The sequence below is a fragment of the Anomaloglossus baeobatrachus genome, chromosome 6 (assembly GCF_048569485.1).
Source record: "Anomaloglossus baeobatrachus isolate aAnoBae1 chromosome 6, aAnoBae1.hap1, whole genome shotgun sequence".
Classification (NCBI taxonomy): domain Eukaryota; kingdom Metazoa; phylum Chordata; class Amphibia; order Anura; family Aromobatidae; genus Anomaloglossus; species Anomaloglossus baeobatrachus.
In genome coordinates, this window is record NC_134358.1 from 245,516,032 (window position 1) to 245,532,818 (window position 16,787).

At 50.5% G+C, this 16,787-nt stretch overlaps 1 protein-coding gene across 1 annotated transcript in view; it reads right to left on the minus strand.

Annotated features, from left to right (window-relative positions):
• Positions 1 to 16,787, minus strand: part of SNRNP48 (small nuclear ribonucleoprotein U11/U12 subunit 48) — a 72,011-nt gene that overhangs the window by 22,380 nt on the left and 32,844 nt on the right. Inside the window, exon 7 of the mRNA XM_075314782.1 lies at positions 668 to 774. Within this exon, the coding sequence (XP_075170897.1) occupies positions 668 to 774 (107 nt within the window). The remainder of the gene's footprint in view (positions 1 to 667; positions 775 to 16,787) is intronic.

Genomic DNA, 16,787 nt, shown 5'->3' on the forward strand with positions numbered 1-16,787 from the left:
AGAAATCAATTTTTACAGAAATTGCTTTGAAAAGTCGCAACACTTCATAGACTAAGCTGCACAACAATTGTGTGATACTTACATGTTCACATCAGTTATCCTCAAGGTCATGAAAATGTGTGAGCTGGGACGCGATACGTGATACCAAAAGCTCGTCTAATTCATGGCAAGGTGTGGCATACCTTAAACTAGAAATCTTTCTCCAGGCAAGGACTGTAGGAAAATTTCCGGCGTGGCACATGGAGGTGCACACCACTTAGCTAAAGCTCCAGCTTCATCAAGACATGTGCATCACTTAATGACTAAAGGAATGACCGACTAACACACACACACACACACAAACACAAACACACACACACACACACACACACACACAGATTTGATGAACATGAGGTTGCTACATCCCAGCACATCCTACTTTGTAGGAGCTGGGCAAATATAGAATCAACACGCCAAGTTCAAGTTACAAAATTTGTGTGTAGCCTTGCACTGCACAAACATTTTGCCACTTTTTAAAGTTTTATTTATGCCAGTTTTCGACGTAAAAACTGATGAATCGGGGGGTCTATATTCCAATTATATCAAACGTTTTCAGCTGTTGCCAAAAGGCAGCAATGCCAACATCTACTCCTACACACTACTCCCTGGTTTTGAATCTTGTCATCACCTTTTCATTGAGGAAGAAGAAACTGAGGAGCTGGCTTCATCATGGATTTCATCATGCCATTTGCTGCTTAGCTCTTCCATATGCACATTTATGACATCTCGCATGATCTAAAAGCAAAAAGAGGTGAAATTGTGTCTACATTTTTAAAATGACTTTTTAAAGCGATTGTACTGTTTGTCCAACTGTCACTTAATGAATAAGACCGCTACTAGATACACACTTTTACAGTCGTGGCCGAAAGTGTTGACACCTTTGAAACTGTTCCAGAAAATTAAGTATTGCTCCAAGAAAATGTTTGTAATTACACATTGTAAGGGAAATGTATATCATAAAAGTTTGCCCTCATCCACATCACTATCTCTGCACAGAGAACATACCCCCAAGTTACTCTTATGATTAGATATAAAAAACCTGGTGACAGATTCCCTTTAAAATGCAAGATGCTTGCCCCTAAATTAGCCCACGGGCCAGTCACAGCCCAGCAATAGTAATATAATCTAAGCGTCCTGGAAACACGAGTCCAGACTTCTAAAAAGCTGGGTTGCACAAAATATTTTTTTTTTTCACATGTTGGGGTTCCATAATTCATTTCTCCTCCCTTCTAGGAAGCAGAAGGTAACTTTAGACTGGAACCTTTAGGTATTTGTTATTTCTCCCCATTTATTTTATAACTGTTCTACATATTTGTGCATCGTTTTATCAACATCTTGTATACTTTTTTGTTCTAAGCACTCCATTTTGTATATTAAAGCTTAAAACTTGAAGTTCAACCATTGTGTGCTCTAAAAGAATCAACAGCCTAAGGGTTCGCTCACACGAGCATTGAAATCGGACGAGTGCAATGCAAGAAAATTTTGCATTGCACTCTGATCAATGTTAGTCAATGAGGGAGAGCAGTTGGTCAGCTTTTCTGATGCGAGAAAAGTAGCAGCATGCAGCGATTTTCTGCAAGAGCCGTATCTCTCGCACCCATTCAAGCGAATGGGTGCGAGAGATACATCAGACTGCACTCGGATGTTATCCCAGTGCAGTGTGATATACACACAGTTTACAATGGAGGGGGGGGGATTAACCCTTCCCTCTCCTCTGCAGCCCCCTGCCCTCAGCTTCACAGCTGTGACCTGATTGCAGGATTGGGTCACAGTCGCATGACACTCAGTTCATGCTCGCAGCAGAGCCTGAGCCGGGGGTCATTAGCACATGGCATCAGATGCCATACGCTCGGGTGAGTCCAGCCTTAGCAAGAATATGTGACCCTTTTGATTGTTGGACAGTAGTATATTTGGGGGACTCACCACCCCATGTATTTGATGAGTGACGGCAGCATCTTGTGATTTATGCTCATTTTATAGCTTATAACAGAGGTTTACTGTTGGATTGAGTGGGAAGAGATAAACTAAAAAATAAACACTTGCAGGCGCACACCAGGTCACATGCTGAAAAGTGTGCACTTGACACAAATGCTTTGTTATGCACATTTGTGGGTATTGAAAACCGCACACAAAAAAAAAAAAGGCAAAATTGGACATAATTTCACACAACACCCTTAAAAAAAAAAAAAAAAAAAAAAAATATCGACAGGACAAAATTGTTGGCACCTTTTCAAAATTTTGAGTAAACAACTTTGTTTCAAACATGCGATGCTTGCTCAAATTCACCTGTGTCAAGTGACAGGTGTGAGCAACATGAAAATCACACCTGAAACCACATACAAAGGGGACAAGTTGACTTAATCTTTGCATTGTGTGTGTCACACTAAGCATGGCGAACAGAGGAGAGAAGAGAACCAAAACTGATGACATATCAACAATCTCAAGAGACCTTGATGTTCTTTTGTCCACAGCATGCATCATGATCACAAAGTTTTCAACCCATGGCACTTTAGCTAATCTACCTGGACGTACATGGCAGAGAAAAAAAAAAAAAAAAAACTTAATGAAAATTTAGAATGCAGGATAGTACGGATGGTGGATAATCAGCCCCAGTCAAGTTCCAAAGAAATTCAAGGGTACATCACTGTCAACGCAAACTATCCATCGACACTATGGTAGGAGACCCAGAAGGACCCCCACTGCTGACACAGACATAAAAACTGCAGTTTGTCAAAATGTACAGGATTACACCAAAATCCTTCTGGAAAAAAGTCTTGTGGACAGATGAAACAAATATTTTTGGTAAAGCACATCATTCTGCTGTTTATCAAAAACAGAATGAGGCCTACAGAAAAAAAGAACACAGTACCTACAGTCAAATATGGTGGAGGTTCAAAGATGTTTTGCTCCCTTGACACTGGGTGGCCTGACTGTGTACAGAATCATGAAATCTGAAGATTACCAAAGGATTTTGGGTCGCAGTGTAGCGCCCAGTGTCAAAAATCTGGATTTGCATCCTAGGTCATGGGTCTTCCAGCAGAAGACGAAATGGATGTAGACAAAGCGCTGCAGAGTTCTGAAGTAGCCAGCAATGAGTCAGGATCTAAATCCTATTGAACACCTGTGGAAAGATCTTAAAATTGTTGTTGGGGGGGACTTCCGGGAGGCGGAGCTACGAGGTAGCTGCTTTTATCATGAGCTCCTGCAGCAGCCTAGGCCAAAAACGTTATCCAGGCCCATCCTAACATCTCAAGGCTGCAGGGATAAGGACAGGACAAGGGGCGCACATCAGGCCCGGCTCTCCTGATACTCCGGAGGTGAAAGGTGTATGCTGCACCACAAAGAAAGGAGTGCTCTGACACAAAGCACCAGGCTGCAGGCTGTGCTGCACAGAGGAACGCTGCCCATCCTCCCTGCTCCCCCTGCAGCTGTGCCACTGCAAACGGAAAGCACCCGGGACCTGGTAAGAGAGGGGTTAAATATCGGGCACTAACATCCAGAAGGAGACAGGGAAGGGGACTGAAGTGCTTCGAGCGGCAGCCATAGTTTTCAGTGAACTCTCACACACTCCCCTCCCTGCCACAGAAGAAATAGTGAAACACCGAGCAGCAGCAAGCTCAGCAAACAGGACTGCACGCTGTGTTTACCTGTCACACAGAGCTCCGTGGACAGGCCCACCGCCTGAGATACTGTGAGTGAGGAGGGAACCTGAGAGCCCCTGGAGACATTCGGCTGTGAGAGCAGGTCAGGAGATAAACAGCGGGCTGTGGAGGAGGCAGATACATCCCTGCAGGTCTCATCTTAAATAGCTGCTGCACAAGGCCTGTAATCTGCAACAGTAAACAGAGGCAGATAAGCCTGAAGTGCATCACAGCTCAACTTGATTAACCCCTACTTCACCACTTCACCAGCACTGACAGTATAGAAGAGGGTGAAAAACAAAAAAGAAGTGGGATCAGTCATCTGGCCTGCCTCCTGCCCTTCTGACTGGTATTTTTCAAGTAACATCTATACACTCTCATACACAGCGTGGAAATAATTGTGAAACAGCCAAGTTTACCACACAGATGTAATTAAGCTTATGTTATTGTGACGTCACCAGTCTCTAAAGAAGCTCCATATTTACAGTTCTTACTATGGATAAATTTGTGGGTAAGAGCAATGCCACACAACCAAGTAAAGGAATTAGACCGCAAAGACGAAACCAAAATGCACCCCCATCACCAGGGGCTTCCCCTGAGGCAACTACAGACCCCACCCCAGGCCACTGCTAAGGCCATCACAGATCTCTTGATGCCGGTGATTGATGGGCGGCTGGCAGCCTTCCAGTCTTCATTAGACGTTATAGTCACCCAAGTTAATGCCCAGGGTTCAAGGCTAACAGATGTGGAGCAGAGGGTCTCTGACATGGAGGACTTTGTAAAGGAAATTTCAGAGATGCTGGAGAGCAGGAATAAGGACATTGCTGTATTGCTGGACAAGGTAGATGATCTTGAGAACAGGTCCAGACGCAATAATTTAAGGTTGGTGGGCGTCCCTGAATCGGTTCGGCAAGCTGATCTACTGAAACTCACTTCAGAATGGCTACCAGGAGTTTTGAAATTGGATCTAAAGTCGGGGCCAATTGCTATTGAAAGGGCCCACAGAGACCCTATGGGGAGATTATTATTGGTGAAAGTGAAGATAGAGGGCACTATCTATAACTTAGCAAACATATATGCACCAAATATTCCTGATCCACAGTTCAGAGCCAGATTGATCGAAAGTATCACAGGTTGGGATATGACTAATGTAATTGTAGGCGGAGATTTCAATGAGGCTCATGATGGAATTTTAGACAGGTCAAGTCCCCAGCCATCTCCTCTATTGTCGCTCCATAGTGGTTTGGAATATCTCGTCAATCAATTGGGACTAATAGACACATGGCGCATGCAGCACCCAATAGATAAAGATTATACATTTTATTCACATGTCCATGACTTACATACACGGATTGACTATTGGCTACTAAGCCCAGCACTGATGCCACATTTACTTTCCTCCAACATCCTAGACATCTGTATTTCGGATCATGCACCGGTTACTTTTAATTTGTTATTATCTACCACAATACTACGGGAAAGAAGGTGGAGGTTTCCTTCATATTAATATCAATCTGAGGATTTCAAAGCTTCTCTACAAAACTACTAGAGCTTTTATGAGAAGGATAATCACAAGCATAGTGGGGACGCTGGTTTGTATTGGGCTGCCTCCAAGGCAGTAGTAAGAGGTCAGATAATATCATATGTCAGCCATAAGAGAAAAAAGCTCCTGGAACAAACTATGAGCACAAAGAAGGGAATTTTGTTTACTTACCGTAAATTCCTTTTCTTCTAGCTCCTATTGGGAGACCCAGACAATTGGGGTGTATAGCTTCTGCCTCCGGAGGCCACACAAAGTATTACACTTTAAAAAGTGTAACCCCTCCCCTCTGCCTATACACCCTCCCGTGCATCACGGGCCCATCAGTTTTGGTGCCAAAGCAGGAAGGAGGAAACTTATAAATTGGTCTAAGGTAAATTCAATCCGAAGGATGTTCGGAGAACTGAAACCATGAACCAAAAGAACAATTCAACATGAACAACATGTGTACACAAAAGAACAAACAGCCCGAAGGGAACAGGGGCGGGTGCTGGGTCTCCCAATAGGAGCTAGAAGAAAAGGAATTTACGGTAAGTAAACAAAATTCCCTTCTTTGTCGCTCCATTGGGAGACCCAGACAATTGGGACGTCCAAAAGCAGTCCCTGGGTGGGTAAAAGAATACCTCGATAAAAAAAGAGCCGAAACAACGGCCCCCTCTTACAGGTGGGCAACCGCCGCCTGAAGGACTCGCCTACCTAGGCTGGCATCTGCCGAAGCATAGGCATGCACCTGATAGTGTTTTGTGAAAGTGTGCAGACTCAACCAGGTAGCCGCCTGACACACCTGCTGAGCCGTAGCCTGGTGCCGCAATGCCCAGGATGCACCCACGGCTCTGGTAGAATGGGCTTTTAGCCCTGAAGGAATCGGAAGCCCAGAAGAACGGTAGGCTTCAAAAATAGGTTCCTTGATCCACCGAGCCAAGGTTGACTTGATAGCCTGCGACCCCTTACGCTGGCCAGCGACAAGGACAAAAAGCGCATCAGAACGGCGCAGTGGCGCCGTACGCGATACGTAGATCCGGAGAGCTCTCACTAGATCTAACAAATGCAAATCCTTTTCACATTGGTGAACTGGATGAGGGCAAAATGAAGGTAAGGAGATATCCTGATTGAGATGAAAAGTGGACACCACCTTAGGGAGAAAGTCCGGGACCGGACGCAGAACCACCTTATCCTGGTGAAATACCAGGAAAGGAGCTTTGCATGACAGCGCTGCAAGCTCTGATACTCTACGGAGTGAAGTAACCGCCACTAGAAATGCCACCTTCTGCGAAAGACGTGATAGAGAGACATCCCGCAGCGGCTCAAAAGGTGGTTTTTGAAGAGCCCGTAGAACCGTGTTGAGATCCCAGGGTTCCAGCGGACGCTTGTAAGGTGGGACTATGTGGCAAACTCCCTGCAGGAACGTGCGGACCTGCGGAAGTCTGGCTAGACTCTTTTGAAAAAATACGGATAGCGCCGAAACTTGTCCCTTGAGAGATCCGAGAGACAAACCCTTGTCCAATCCAGCTTGAAGGAAGGAAAGAAACCTGGGTAAGGCAAACGGCCAGGGGGTAAACCCCTTCTCAGAGCACCAGGCTAAGAAGATCCTCCAAGTTCTGTGATAGATCTTGGCTGACGTTGGTTTCCTGGCCTGTCTCATAGTGGCAATGACATCTTGAGATAACCCTGAGGACGCTAGGAGCCAGGACTCAATGGCCACACAGTCAGGTTGAGGGCCGCAGAATTCAGGTGGAAAAATGGCCCTTGAGACAGCAAGTCTGGTCGGTCTGGGAGCGCCCACAGTTGACCCACCGTGAGGTGCCACAGATCCGGGTACCACGATCGCCTCGGCCAATCTGGAGCGACGAGGATGGCGCGGCGGCAGTCGGACCTGATCTTGCGCAACACTCTGGGCAGCATTGCCAGAGGAGGGAATACATAAGGCAGTTGAAACTGCGACCAATCCTGAACTAAGGCGTCCGCCGCCAGAGCTCTGTGGTCCTGAGACCGTGCCATGAAGGCCGGGACCTTGTTGTTGTGCCGAGACGCCATGAGATCGACGTCCGGCGTTCCCCAGCGGCAACAGATCTCTTGAAACACGTCCGGGTGGAGAGACCATTCCCCCGCGTCCATGCCCTGGCGACTGAGAAAGTCTGTCTAAGGACGTCGACTTCTTGTCCCATTTGCGGAGAATGTCCCATTGGAGTGGACGCAGATGAAATTGCGCAAATGGAACTGCCTCCATTGCTGCCACCATCTTCCCCAGGAAGTGCATGAGGCGCCTCAAGGGGTGTGACTGGGTCCGAAGAAGGGATTGCACCCCTGTTTGCAGCGACCGCTGTTTGTCCAGCGGCAGCTTGACTATCGCTGAGAGAGTATGAAACTCCATCCCGAGGTACGTCAGTGACTGGGTCGGAGTCAATTTTGACTTTGGAAAATTGATGATCCACCCGAACTTCTGGAGAGTCTCCAGAGCAACGGTCAGACTGTGCTGACAAGCCACCCGGGAGGGTGCCTTGACTAGGAGATCGTCTAGGTAAGGGATCACCGAGTGGCCCTGAGAATGTAGGACCGCTACAACGGATGCCATGACCTTGGTGAAGACCCGTGGGGCTGTCGCCAGGCCGAAAGGCAGTGCCACAAACTGAAGGTGTTCGTCCCCAATGGCGAAACGCAGGAAGCGTTGATGCTCTGGAGCGATCGGCACATGGAGATAGACATCAAAGATGCCGATTGATGCTAGGAAGTCTCCTTGGGACATCGAAGCGATGACAGATCGGAGGGATTCCATGCGAAACCGCCTGGTTCTCACATGTCTGTTGAGCAATTTGAGGTCCAAAACGGGACGGAATGAGCCGTCCTTTTTTGGCACCACGAACAGGTTGGAGTAAAAACCGCGACCGCGTTCCTGAAGGGGAAAGGGGATCACCACTCCCTCTGTCTTCAGAGTGTCCACCGCCTGAAAAAGCGCAACGGTTCGCTCGGGGGGCGGAGATGTTCTGAAAAAACGAGTCGGAGGACGAGAGCTGAACTCTATCCTGTAACCGTGAGACAGAATGTCTCTCACCCATCGGTCTTGGACATGTGGCCACCAGGCGTCGCAAAAGCGGGAGAGCCTGCCACCGACCGAGGATGCGGTTTGGGGCAGCCGAAAGTCATGAGGAGGCCGCCTTGGAGACGGTGCCTCCGGCGGTCTTTGGAGGACCGGCTGAGCGAGTGCCCCAGTGCCCGAGCATTGCTCACAGTGAGGGTAGGTGGAACCTGCAGGTAGCATAGCCGCACAAGAGGTACAGGTAGCAAAATAACCCTGTGTCTTGGCACCCTTGCTCCTTGTGAACGACATGCTGTTGTCTCCCAGGAGCGTGATCACTGAGGGTATATAGCCACAAGCTAATGGTACAGCTGAACCGGAAAATGTATACACATATAATGCATCTATATACAGTTCAGCACCCTAGGGGGACCAGCAGCGGGTAACCGGTGTGGCTTACCGACCGCTGCAGCGGTGTGTGGCCACCAGATTCCCTGCCTCGGGTCTCCCAGAGCTGTTGCCAGAAGTCCTCCACCGGCAGAATGTGTTAAAACATGGCTGTCGGCGTTCACAGGGGAGGAGGGAGCCGTGGGCGTAACTTAAAAAAGTGCGGGAATCTGGTGCCCCATAGGGATTAGTGAGGGGGGCGGAGGACAGCTATGTGTGCTCCAGCCCTCACTGTCGGCGTCAGACCGACCGTCCCGCCCTTGCCCCCGACTGGCAGGCCCGGGAGTTTAATGCACTAGGCCGCAAAAGCCGGGGACTAAAGTAAAAACCGCGGCCGGCAAGCAGGCACGGTCGGCGCGGTAGTCCCGGTGAAAAATCAACACCGCAGTCGCTGCAGCGTCTGATGGCCCAGGTGCTCCATGCACCGTCCCAAAGGGGACACAGAGTACCTGTAGTTGCAGGGCCTTGTCCCTGACGATACTCAGTCTCCTGTCCAGCAGATTCCCCCAGGGGCTGCGGAGGGAGCCCGGTCCCAGTGCCTGGATGACCGGTTAGGATCCCACTTCACCCAGAGCCCCTAAGGGATGGGGAAGGAAAACGGCATGTGGCTCCTGCCTGTGTACCCGCAATGGGTACCTCAACAACACCGCCGACTCAGTGGGGTGAGAAGGGAGCATGCCGGGGGCCCTGTTAGAGGCCCTCTTTTCTTCCATCCGATATAATCAGCAGCTGCTGCTGACTAAAATGTGGAGCATTGTGTGAATGTGTGCCTCCTTCAACACAAAGCATAAAACTGATGGGCCCGTGATGCACGGGAGGGTGTATAGGCAGAGGGGAGGGGTTACACTTTTTAAAGTGTAATACTTTGTGTGGCCTCCGGAGGCAGAAGCTATACACCCCAATTGGCTGGGTCTCCCAATGGAGCGACAAAGAAAAAGAGAATTTTGTTTACTTACCGTAAAAATTCTTTTTTCTTATAGTTCCGTATTGGGAGACCCAGACATTGGGTGTATAGCTTCTGCCTCCGGAGGACACACAAAGTACTACACTAAAAAGTGTAGCTCCTCCCTCTGAGCCTATACACCCCCTGGAGAACCAGATCTAGCCAGTTTAGTGCAAAAGCTGAAGGAGAATAACCACCCCAAGTAAAACAGAGCAAGAACCGGAACAACTGGAGACTGTCAACGACAACAGCCGGTGATAACACGCGGAACAAGAAACTGCCAACAGGCAACAGGGAGGGTGCTGGGTCTCCCAATACGGAACTAATTTAAAGAATTTACGGTAAGTAAACAAAATTCTCTTTTTCTTTATTGTTCCTATGGGAGACCCAGACATTGGGACGTCTCAAAGCAGTCCATGGGTGGGAATAAACAGAAAAACTGAGAAGTAGGCAGAGCCTAACTTCACAAATGGACGACAGCCGCCTGAAGGATGCGTCTGCCCAAGCTCGCATCTGCCGAACATGAGCATGCACTTGGTAGTGCTTTGAAAAGGTATGCAGGCTAGTCCAAGTGGCAGCCTGACAGACTTGTTGAGCCGTAGCCTGGTGCCTGGTCGACCTAATCCAACGGGCTAAGGTCGGCTTAGAAGCAGAGAGGCCCTTGCGCCGACCTGTGCTTAGCACAAAAAGAGACACATAGATCCGGAGAGCATGCACCAGATCCAGAGTATGCAACGCTTTTTCAAAGCGATGAACAGGAGCCAGACAAAAGGAAGGCAGGGAAATGTCCTGGTTAAGGTGGAAAGGAGAAACCACCTTGGGGAGAAAGTCCGGAGTCGGACGGAGAACCACCTTGTCTTGATGAAAAACCAAAAAAGGTGACTCCGAAGAGAGCGCAGCCAAATCAGAGACTCTCCTGAGGGAAGTTATGGCCACTAGAAAGACCACTTTCTGTGAAAGACGAAACAAAGAAACCTCCCTAAGAGGCTCAAAGGGGAGTTTCTGCAAAGCCGTGAGAACCAAATTGAGGTCCCAGGGATCCAAGGGCCGCCGGTAAGGCGGAATGATGTGAGACGCGCCCTGCATGACGGTGCGCACTTGAGCCAGCCTGGCGATACGCCGCTGAAACAGTACTGACAGAGCCGAGACTTGTCCCTTGAGGGAATTGAGGGATAGTCCTAGCTGCAGACCGGACTGTAGAAAGGACAGAAGGGTCGGCAAGGAAAAAGGCCAAGGAGCATGGCCGGAAGAGCGACACCAGGACAGGAAAATTCTCCAAGTCCTGTGATAGATTTTGGCCGAGGAAGACTTCCGAGCCCGAGTCATAGTGGAGATTACCTCAGGGGGAATACCAGAAGCCGTCAAGATCCAGGACTCAAGAGCCACGCCGTCAATCTGAGAGCCGCAGAATTCTGGCGGAAAAACGGACCTTGTGAGAGAAGGTCTGGACGGTCCGGAAGATGCCACGGCACCTCTATGGACAGATTGAGCAGGTCTGGGTACAAAGCTCGCCTGAGCCAGTCCGGAGCAATGAGGATGACCCGACGGCCCTCCATTCTGATCTTGCGCAGAACTCTGGGCAAGAGAGCTAGAGGGGGAAACACGTAGGACAGACTAAACTGGGACCAGTCTTGAACCAGAGCGTCCGCTGCAAAGGCCTGAGGATCGTGGGAGCGAGCCACGTAAACCGGAACCTTGTTGTTGTGACGGGATGCCATTAGGTCCACTTCCGGAGTGCCCCACTTGCGGCAGATTGACTGAAACACTGCCGGATGCAGGGACCACTCGCCACTGTCCACGGTTTGACGGCTGAGATAATCTGCTTCCCAGTTTTCTATGCCTGGGATGTGGACTGCGGATATGGTGGACTTGGAGTCCTCCGTCCATTGAAGGATGCGTTGAACCTCCAACATTGCCAGGCGGCTGCGTGTCCCGCCTTGGTGATTGATGTAGGCAACCGCTGTCGCGTTGTCTGACTGGACTCGAATGTGCTTGCCCGCCAACAGGTGGTGAAAGGCTAGGAGAGCTAGAAGCACAGCTCTGGTTTCCAGCACATTGATCGAGAGGGCTGATTCGGACGGAGTCCAAGTGCCCTGCGCTCGGTGGTGGAGACATACCGCTCCCCAGCCGGATAGACCGGCATCCGTGGTGAGGGTCACCCAGGACGGGGCCAGGAAGGAGCGCCCCTGAGACAGAGAGAGGGGCCGAAGCCACCACTGAAGAGAGCTCCTGGTCTGTGGCGACAGAGCCACTAGCCTGTGCAAGGAGGAAGTCCGCTTGTCCCAACAGCGGAGTATGTCCAGCTGCAGAGGACGCAGATTGAACTGGGCAAAGGGAACAGCCTCCATTGACCCCACCATCTGACCCAGCACCTGCATTAGGTGCCTGATGCAATGACGGCGGGGCCTCAGCAGAGAGCGCACCGCCAGTTGGAGGGACTGCTGTTTGACTAAGGGCAGCTTCACAAGTGCCGGCAGAGTCTCGATCTGCATCCCTAGGTACGTGAGCCTCTGGGTCGGAGTCAGAGTGGATTTGGGCAGATTGACAAGCCACCCGAATTGGGCTAGAGTGGCAAGAGTGAGCGAGACACTCCGCTGACAGTCTACGCTGGATGGAGCCTTGACTAGAAGGTCGTCCAGGTAAGGAATCACTGCCAACCCCTGGAGGTGCAGAACCGCAACCACTGCTGCCATGACCTTGGTGAATACCCGAGGGGCCGTGGCTAACCCGAAGGGGAGAGCCACGAATTGGAAATGTTCCTCTCCGATTGTAAAACGTAGCCAACGCTGGTGTGAAACTGCAATTGGCACATGCAGATAGGCATCTCTGATGTCGATGGATGCCAGGAAATCCCCTTGGGTCATTGAGGCAATGACTGATCGCAGAGACTCCATGCGAAAATGCCGCACCTGAACATGCTTGTTGAGAAGCTTGAGATCCAGGATGGGCCGGAAGGAACCGTCCTTTTTGGGGACTAGGAAGAGATTTGAGTAGAAACCTCTGAACCGTTCCCGGGCGGGAACCGGTACAATTACTCCGTTGGCCTGCAAGGATGCCGCGGCCTGAGAGAAGGCGGCGGCCTTGGAGCAGGGGGGGAGTTGACAGAAAAAATCTATTTGGCGGGCTGGAAGAGAATTCTATCCTGTAGCCATGGGAGATGATATCCCGCACCCACTGATCGGAGAAGTGTTGAAACCACACGTCGCCAAAGTGGGAGAGCCTGCCACCGACTAAGGACGTTGCTGGCGCGGACAGATAGTCAAGAGGAGGCTGCCTTAGTGGCAGCAGCTCCTGCGGTCTTCTGTGGACGCGCTTTTGGGCGCCAGTTGGATTTCTGGTCTTTGGCTGAGTTAGTGGACGAGGCCGAGGGCTTAGAGGACGACCAGTTGGAGGAACGAAAGGAACGAAACCTCGACTGGTTCCTACCCTGGACAGGTTTCCTGGTTTTGGTTTGTGGCATGGAAGTACTCTTTCCGCCAGTAGCTTCCTTAATAATTTCATCCAGTTGTTCATAGAATAGCCTGGACCCAGCAAAAGGGAGTCCAGCAAGGTATTTCTTTGAAGAAGCATCTGCCTTCCACTCTCGAAGCCACAAGATCCTGCGGATAGTGAGGGAATTAGCCGAAGCCACCGCAGTGCGGTGAGAAGCCTCCAGCATGGCAGTCATGGCATAGGATGAAAAAGCTGAAGCTTGGGAAGTTAAGGCAACCATTTCGGGCATAGATTCCCTGGTGAGGGAATGCATCTCCTCTAGAGAAGCAGAGATGGCTTTGAGAGCCCACACTGCTGCAAAAGATGGGGAGAACGAGGCCCCTGCCGCCTCATATACAGATTTGGCCAGAAGGTCAACCTGGCGGTCAGTGGAATCCTTAAGAGAGGTGCCATCAGCCACTGATACAAACGGTCCGGGCTGAGAGTCTAGACACCGGGGGGTCTACCTTTGGTGAATGAGCCCACTCCTTGACCACCTCAGGTGGAAAGGGAAAACGGTCATCAGAACCACGCTTTGGGAAGCGTTTGTCAGGACAGGCCCTAGGCTTGGTCACAGTGGTCTGAAAACTGGAGTGGTTAAAGAACACACTCCTTGTACTCTTAGGCGAGGTAAACTGGTGCTTTTCTACCAGAGAGGGTTGCTCCTCTGATACTGGCGGATTGAGGTCCAGTACAGAATTAATGGACGCAATCAAATCACTAACATCTGCGTCACTTTCGGACAGATCAATGGGGCACATGGAGGTAGCCTCCGAGCCCCCAGTAAAGGCATCCTCCTCGTCCGTCGAGTCAGCTTCTGAAACAGAGCCGCGGGACGAGGAAGGAGAGGGAGCCCTGCATCTCCTTTTAGGAGGACGGGGTCTGGGACCAGATGATGAATCCTCTGTGAGCTCCGCTGAGAGAGCCCTAGCAGCAGAGGCACCCTGTGAAGGGGGCCGATGCATGTTCAGCAAAGTCCGGGACAGCTGTCCCATGGAGTCGGCAAAAGACTGGGAGATTGACCTAGAGAAGGATTCTACCCAAGCCGGGGGTTCAGCCACAGGAGCCGGAGCAGCCGGAGAGACCACTGGGGGGGGGCGATTCCAGGCTGAGGCATTGTCAGGTTAGAGCAGGAATCACAATGCGGATATGTGCTCGGTTCAGGCAGCACGAGCTTACATGCAGTGCATACTGAATATAGCTTTGGAGCCTTGCTCCTCGTGTGAGACATGCTGCTGGAGTGGGGGCTCTGCCAGAGTGACCCCCAGAGAGTACATACAGAGGCCCACAACCAGAGGTTGTGGCTTACCAGACCGCTGGAGCGGTGTTGTGTGCCCTCCAGATCCCGAAGCCCGGACCCCCAAGCACCTCAGCAGGGATGCTGCAGCCAGTGCTGATTGCAGAGAAAACGATGATAAAATGGCGCCGGAGCGAGGAGAGGGGGCGGGGCCAACCCTGAGAGCGGGATCTGGAGGGCCAAAGAGACTTACAGGGGAGGAGACATGTACTCAGTGAGGAGTGTCTCTCCCCTGTGCAGAACGGCCGCTGGGTGGAGCTACACTGTCCCTCTGCATGAATGACATGCGAGGGCAGTGAAACCGAAAGTAGGCCTCCGGCGAAGCCGGGGCCTAAATTTGAGCGGTGTGGCCGGCGCGCAGGCACCCTCGGCGCGGTTCTCAGGCGACAGCCAGAGAACCGGCCGGAAATGTCAGAAAACTCACTCAGCACACTCTCCCCACATAATAAAGTACAGGGACCCCCAGAATATAAACGTCTCAGGTACTTAGCTTGCTGAGACGCAGGGCCATGTCCCTGGGGATGAGTGCTCCGTCCAGCAGGATCCTGAAGGGCTGCGGATGGAGACCGGTCTCCTGCAAAGCATGGAGAACCGTGCTGGCTCCCACTTCAAGCCAGAGCCCGAGGGATGGTGAAGGAGCGCGGCATGTAAGGCTCCAGCCTTGGAATCAACCTTAACAGCATCAACACAGTGGGGTGAGAAGGGACATGCCGGGGGTCCAGACTTGGACCCGCTTTTCTTCAAAATCTTTCCAAAAATGAAAAATCAGATGAGAATGCATGTGTGGATGTATGCCTCCTGAAACAAAGCAATGAACTGGCTAGATCTGGTTCTCCAGGGGGTGTATAGGCTCAGAGGGAGGAGCTACACTTTTTAGTGTAGTACTTTGTGTGTCCTCCGGAGGCAGAAGCTATACACCCAATGTCTGGGTCTCCCATAGGAACAATAAAGAAAACTTCTCACGCAGGCATAAAAAGATTTTAAAAATAACAACACGGATGCGACAAAACAACATTTCTTAGAGGCCAAGGAGGCAGCGGACAGCTTGGCCCATGAGATGGCACTTAGTAACCTGGACTACCAGAAACATAAATACTTTAAATGGGGCAACAAACCTGGGAAATTACTAGCTTCTTTAACCAAACCCTTTAGAACCACCACTAGAATCCACAAAATTAAAAAGAAAGATGGTACCATGGTAACAAAAGATGAGGAAATAGTGGAGGAGTTCAGGGCATTCTTTGGCTCGCTGTATGAGGCGGAACCGAGGGAGGTTGACGGGGAAGCTGATTTTATCCATGGTACCGTAGCGCCCATCTTGACAGAGGAACGAAGGGAATTTTGTTTACTTACCGTAAATTCCTTTTCTTCTAGCTCTAATTGGGAGACCCAGACAATTGGGGTGTATAGGCTATGCCTCCGGAGGCCGCACAAAGTACTACACTTAAAAGTGTTAGGCCCCTCCCCTTCTGCCTATACACCCCCCGTGCTCCCACGGGCTCCTCAGTTTTGGTGCAAAAGCAAGAAGGAGGGAAAATAATTAGAAACTGGTTTAAAGTAACTTCAATCCGAAGGAAACTCGGAGAACTGAAACCATTCAACATGAACAACATGTGTACACAAAAAAACAGGGGCGGGTGCTGGGTCTCCCAATTAGAGCTAGAAGAAAAGGAATTTACGGTAAGTAAACAAAATTCCCTTCTTCTTTTTCGCTCTATTGGGAGACCCAGACAATTGGGACGTCCAAAAGCAGTCCCTGGGTGGGTAAAATAATACCTCGTAAGAGAGCCGTAAAACGGCCCTTTCCTACAGGTGGGCAACCGCCGCCTGAAGGACTCGTCTACCTAGGCTGGCATCCGCCGCAGCATAGGTATGCACCTGATAGTGCTTCGTGAAAGTGTGCAGGCTCGACCAGGTAGCCGCCTGACACACCTGTTGAGCCGTAGCCTGGTGCCTCAAAGCCCAGGACGCTCCCACGGCTCTGGTAGAATGGGCCTTCAGCCCTGAGGGAACCGGAAGCCCAGCCGAACGGTAAGCTTCGATAATTGGCTCCTTGATCCACCGAGCCAGGGTTGATTTGGAAGCCTGTGATCCTTTACGCTGGCCAGCGACAAGGACAAAGAGTGCATCCGAGCGGCGCAGGGGCGCCGTACGAGAAATGTAGAGTCTGAGTGCTCTCACCAGATCTAACAAGTGCAAATCCTTTTCACATTGGTGAACTGGATGAGGATAAAAAGAGGGTAAGGAAATATCCTGATTGAGATGAAAAGGTGGATACCACCTTAGGGAGAAATTCCGGAACCGGACGTAGAACCACCTTGTCCTGGTGAAAAACCAGAAAAGGGGCTTTGCACGACAACGCTGCTAGCTCAGACACTCTCCGAAGAGAAGTGACT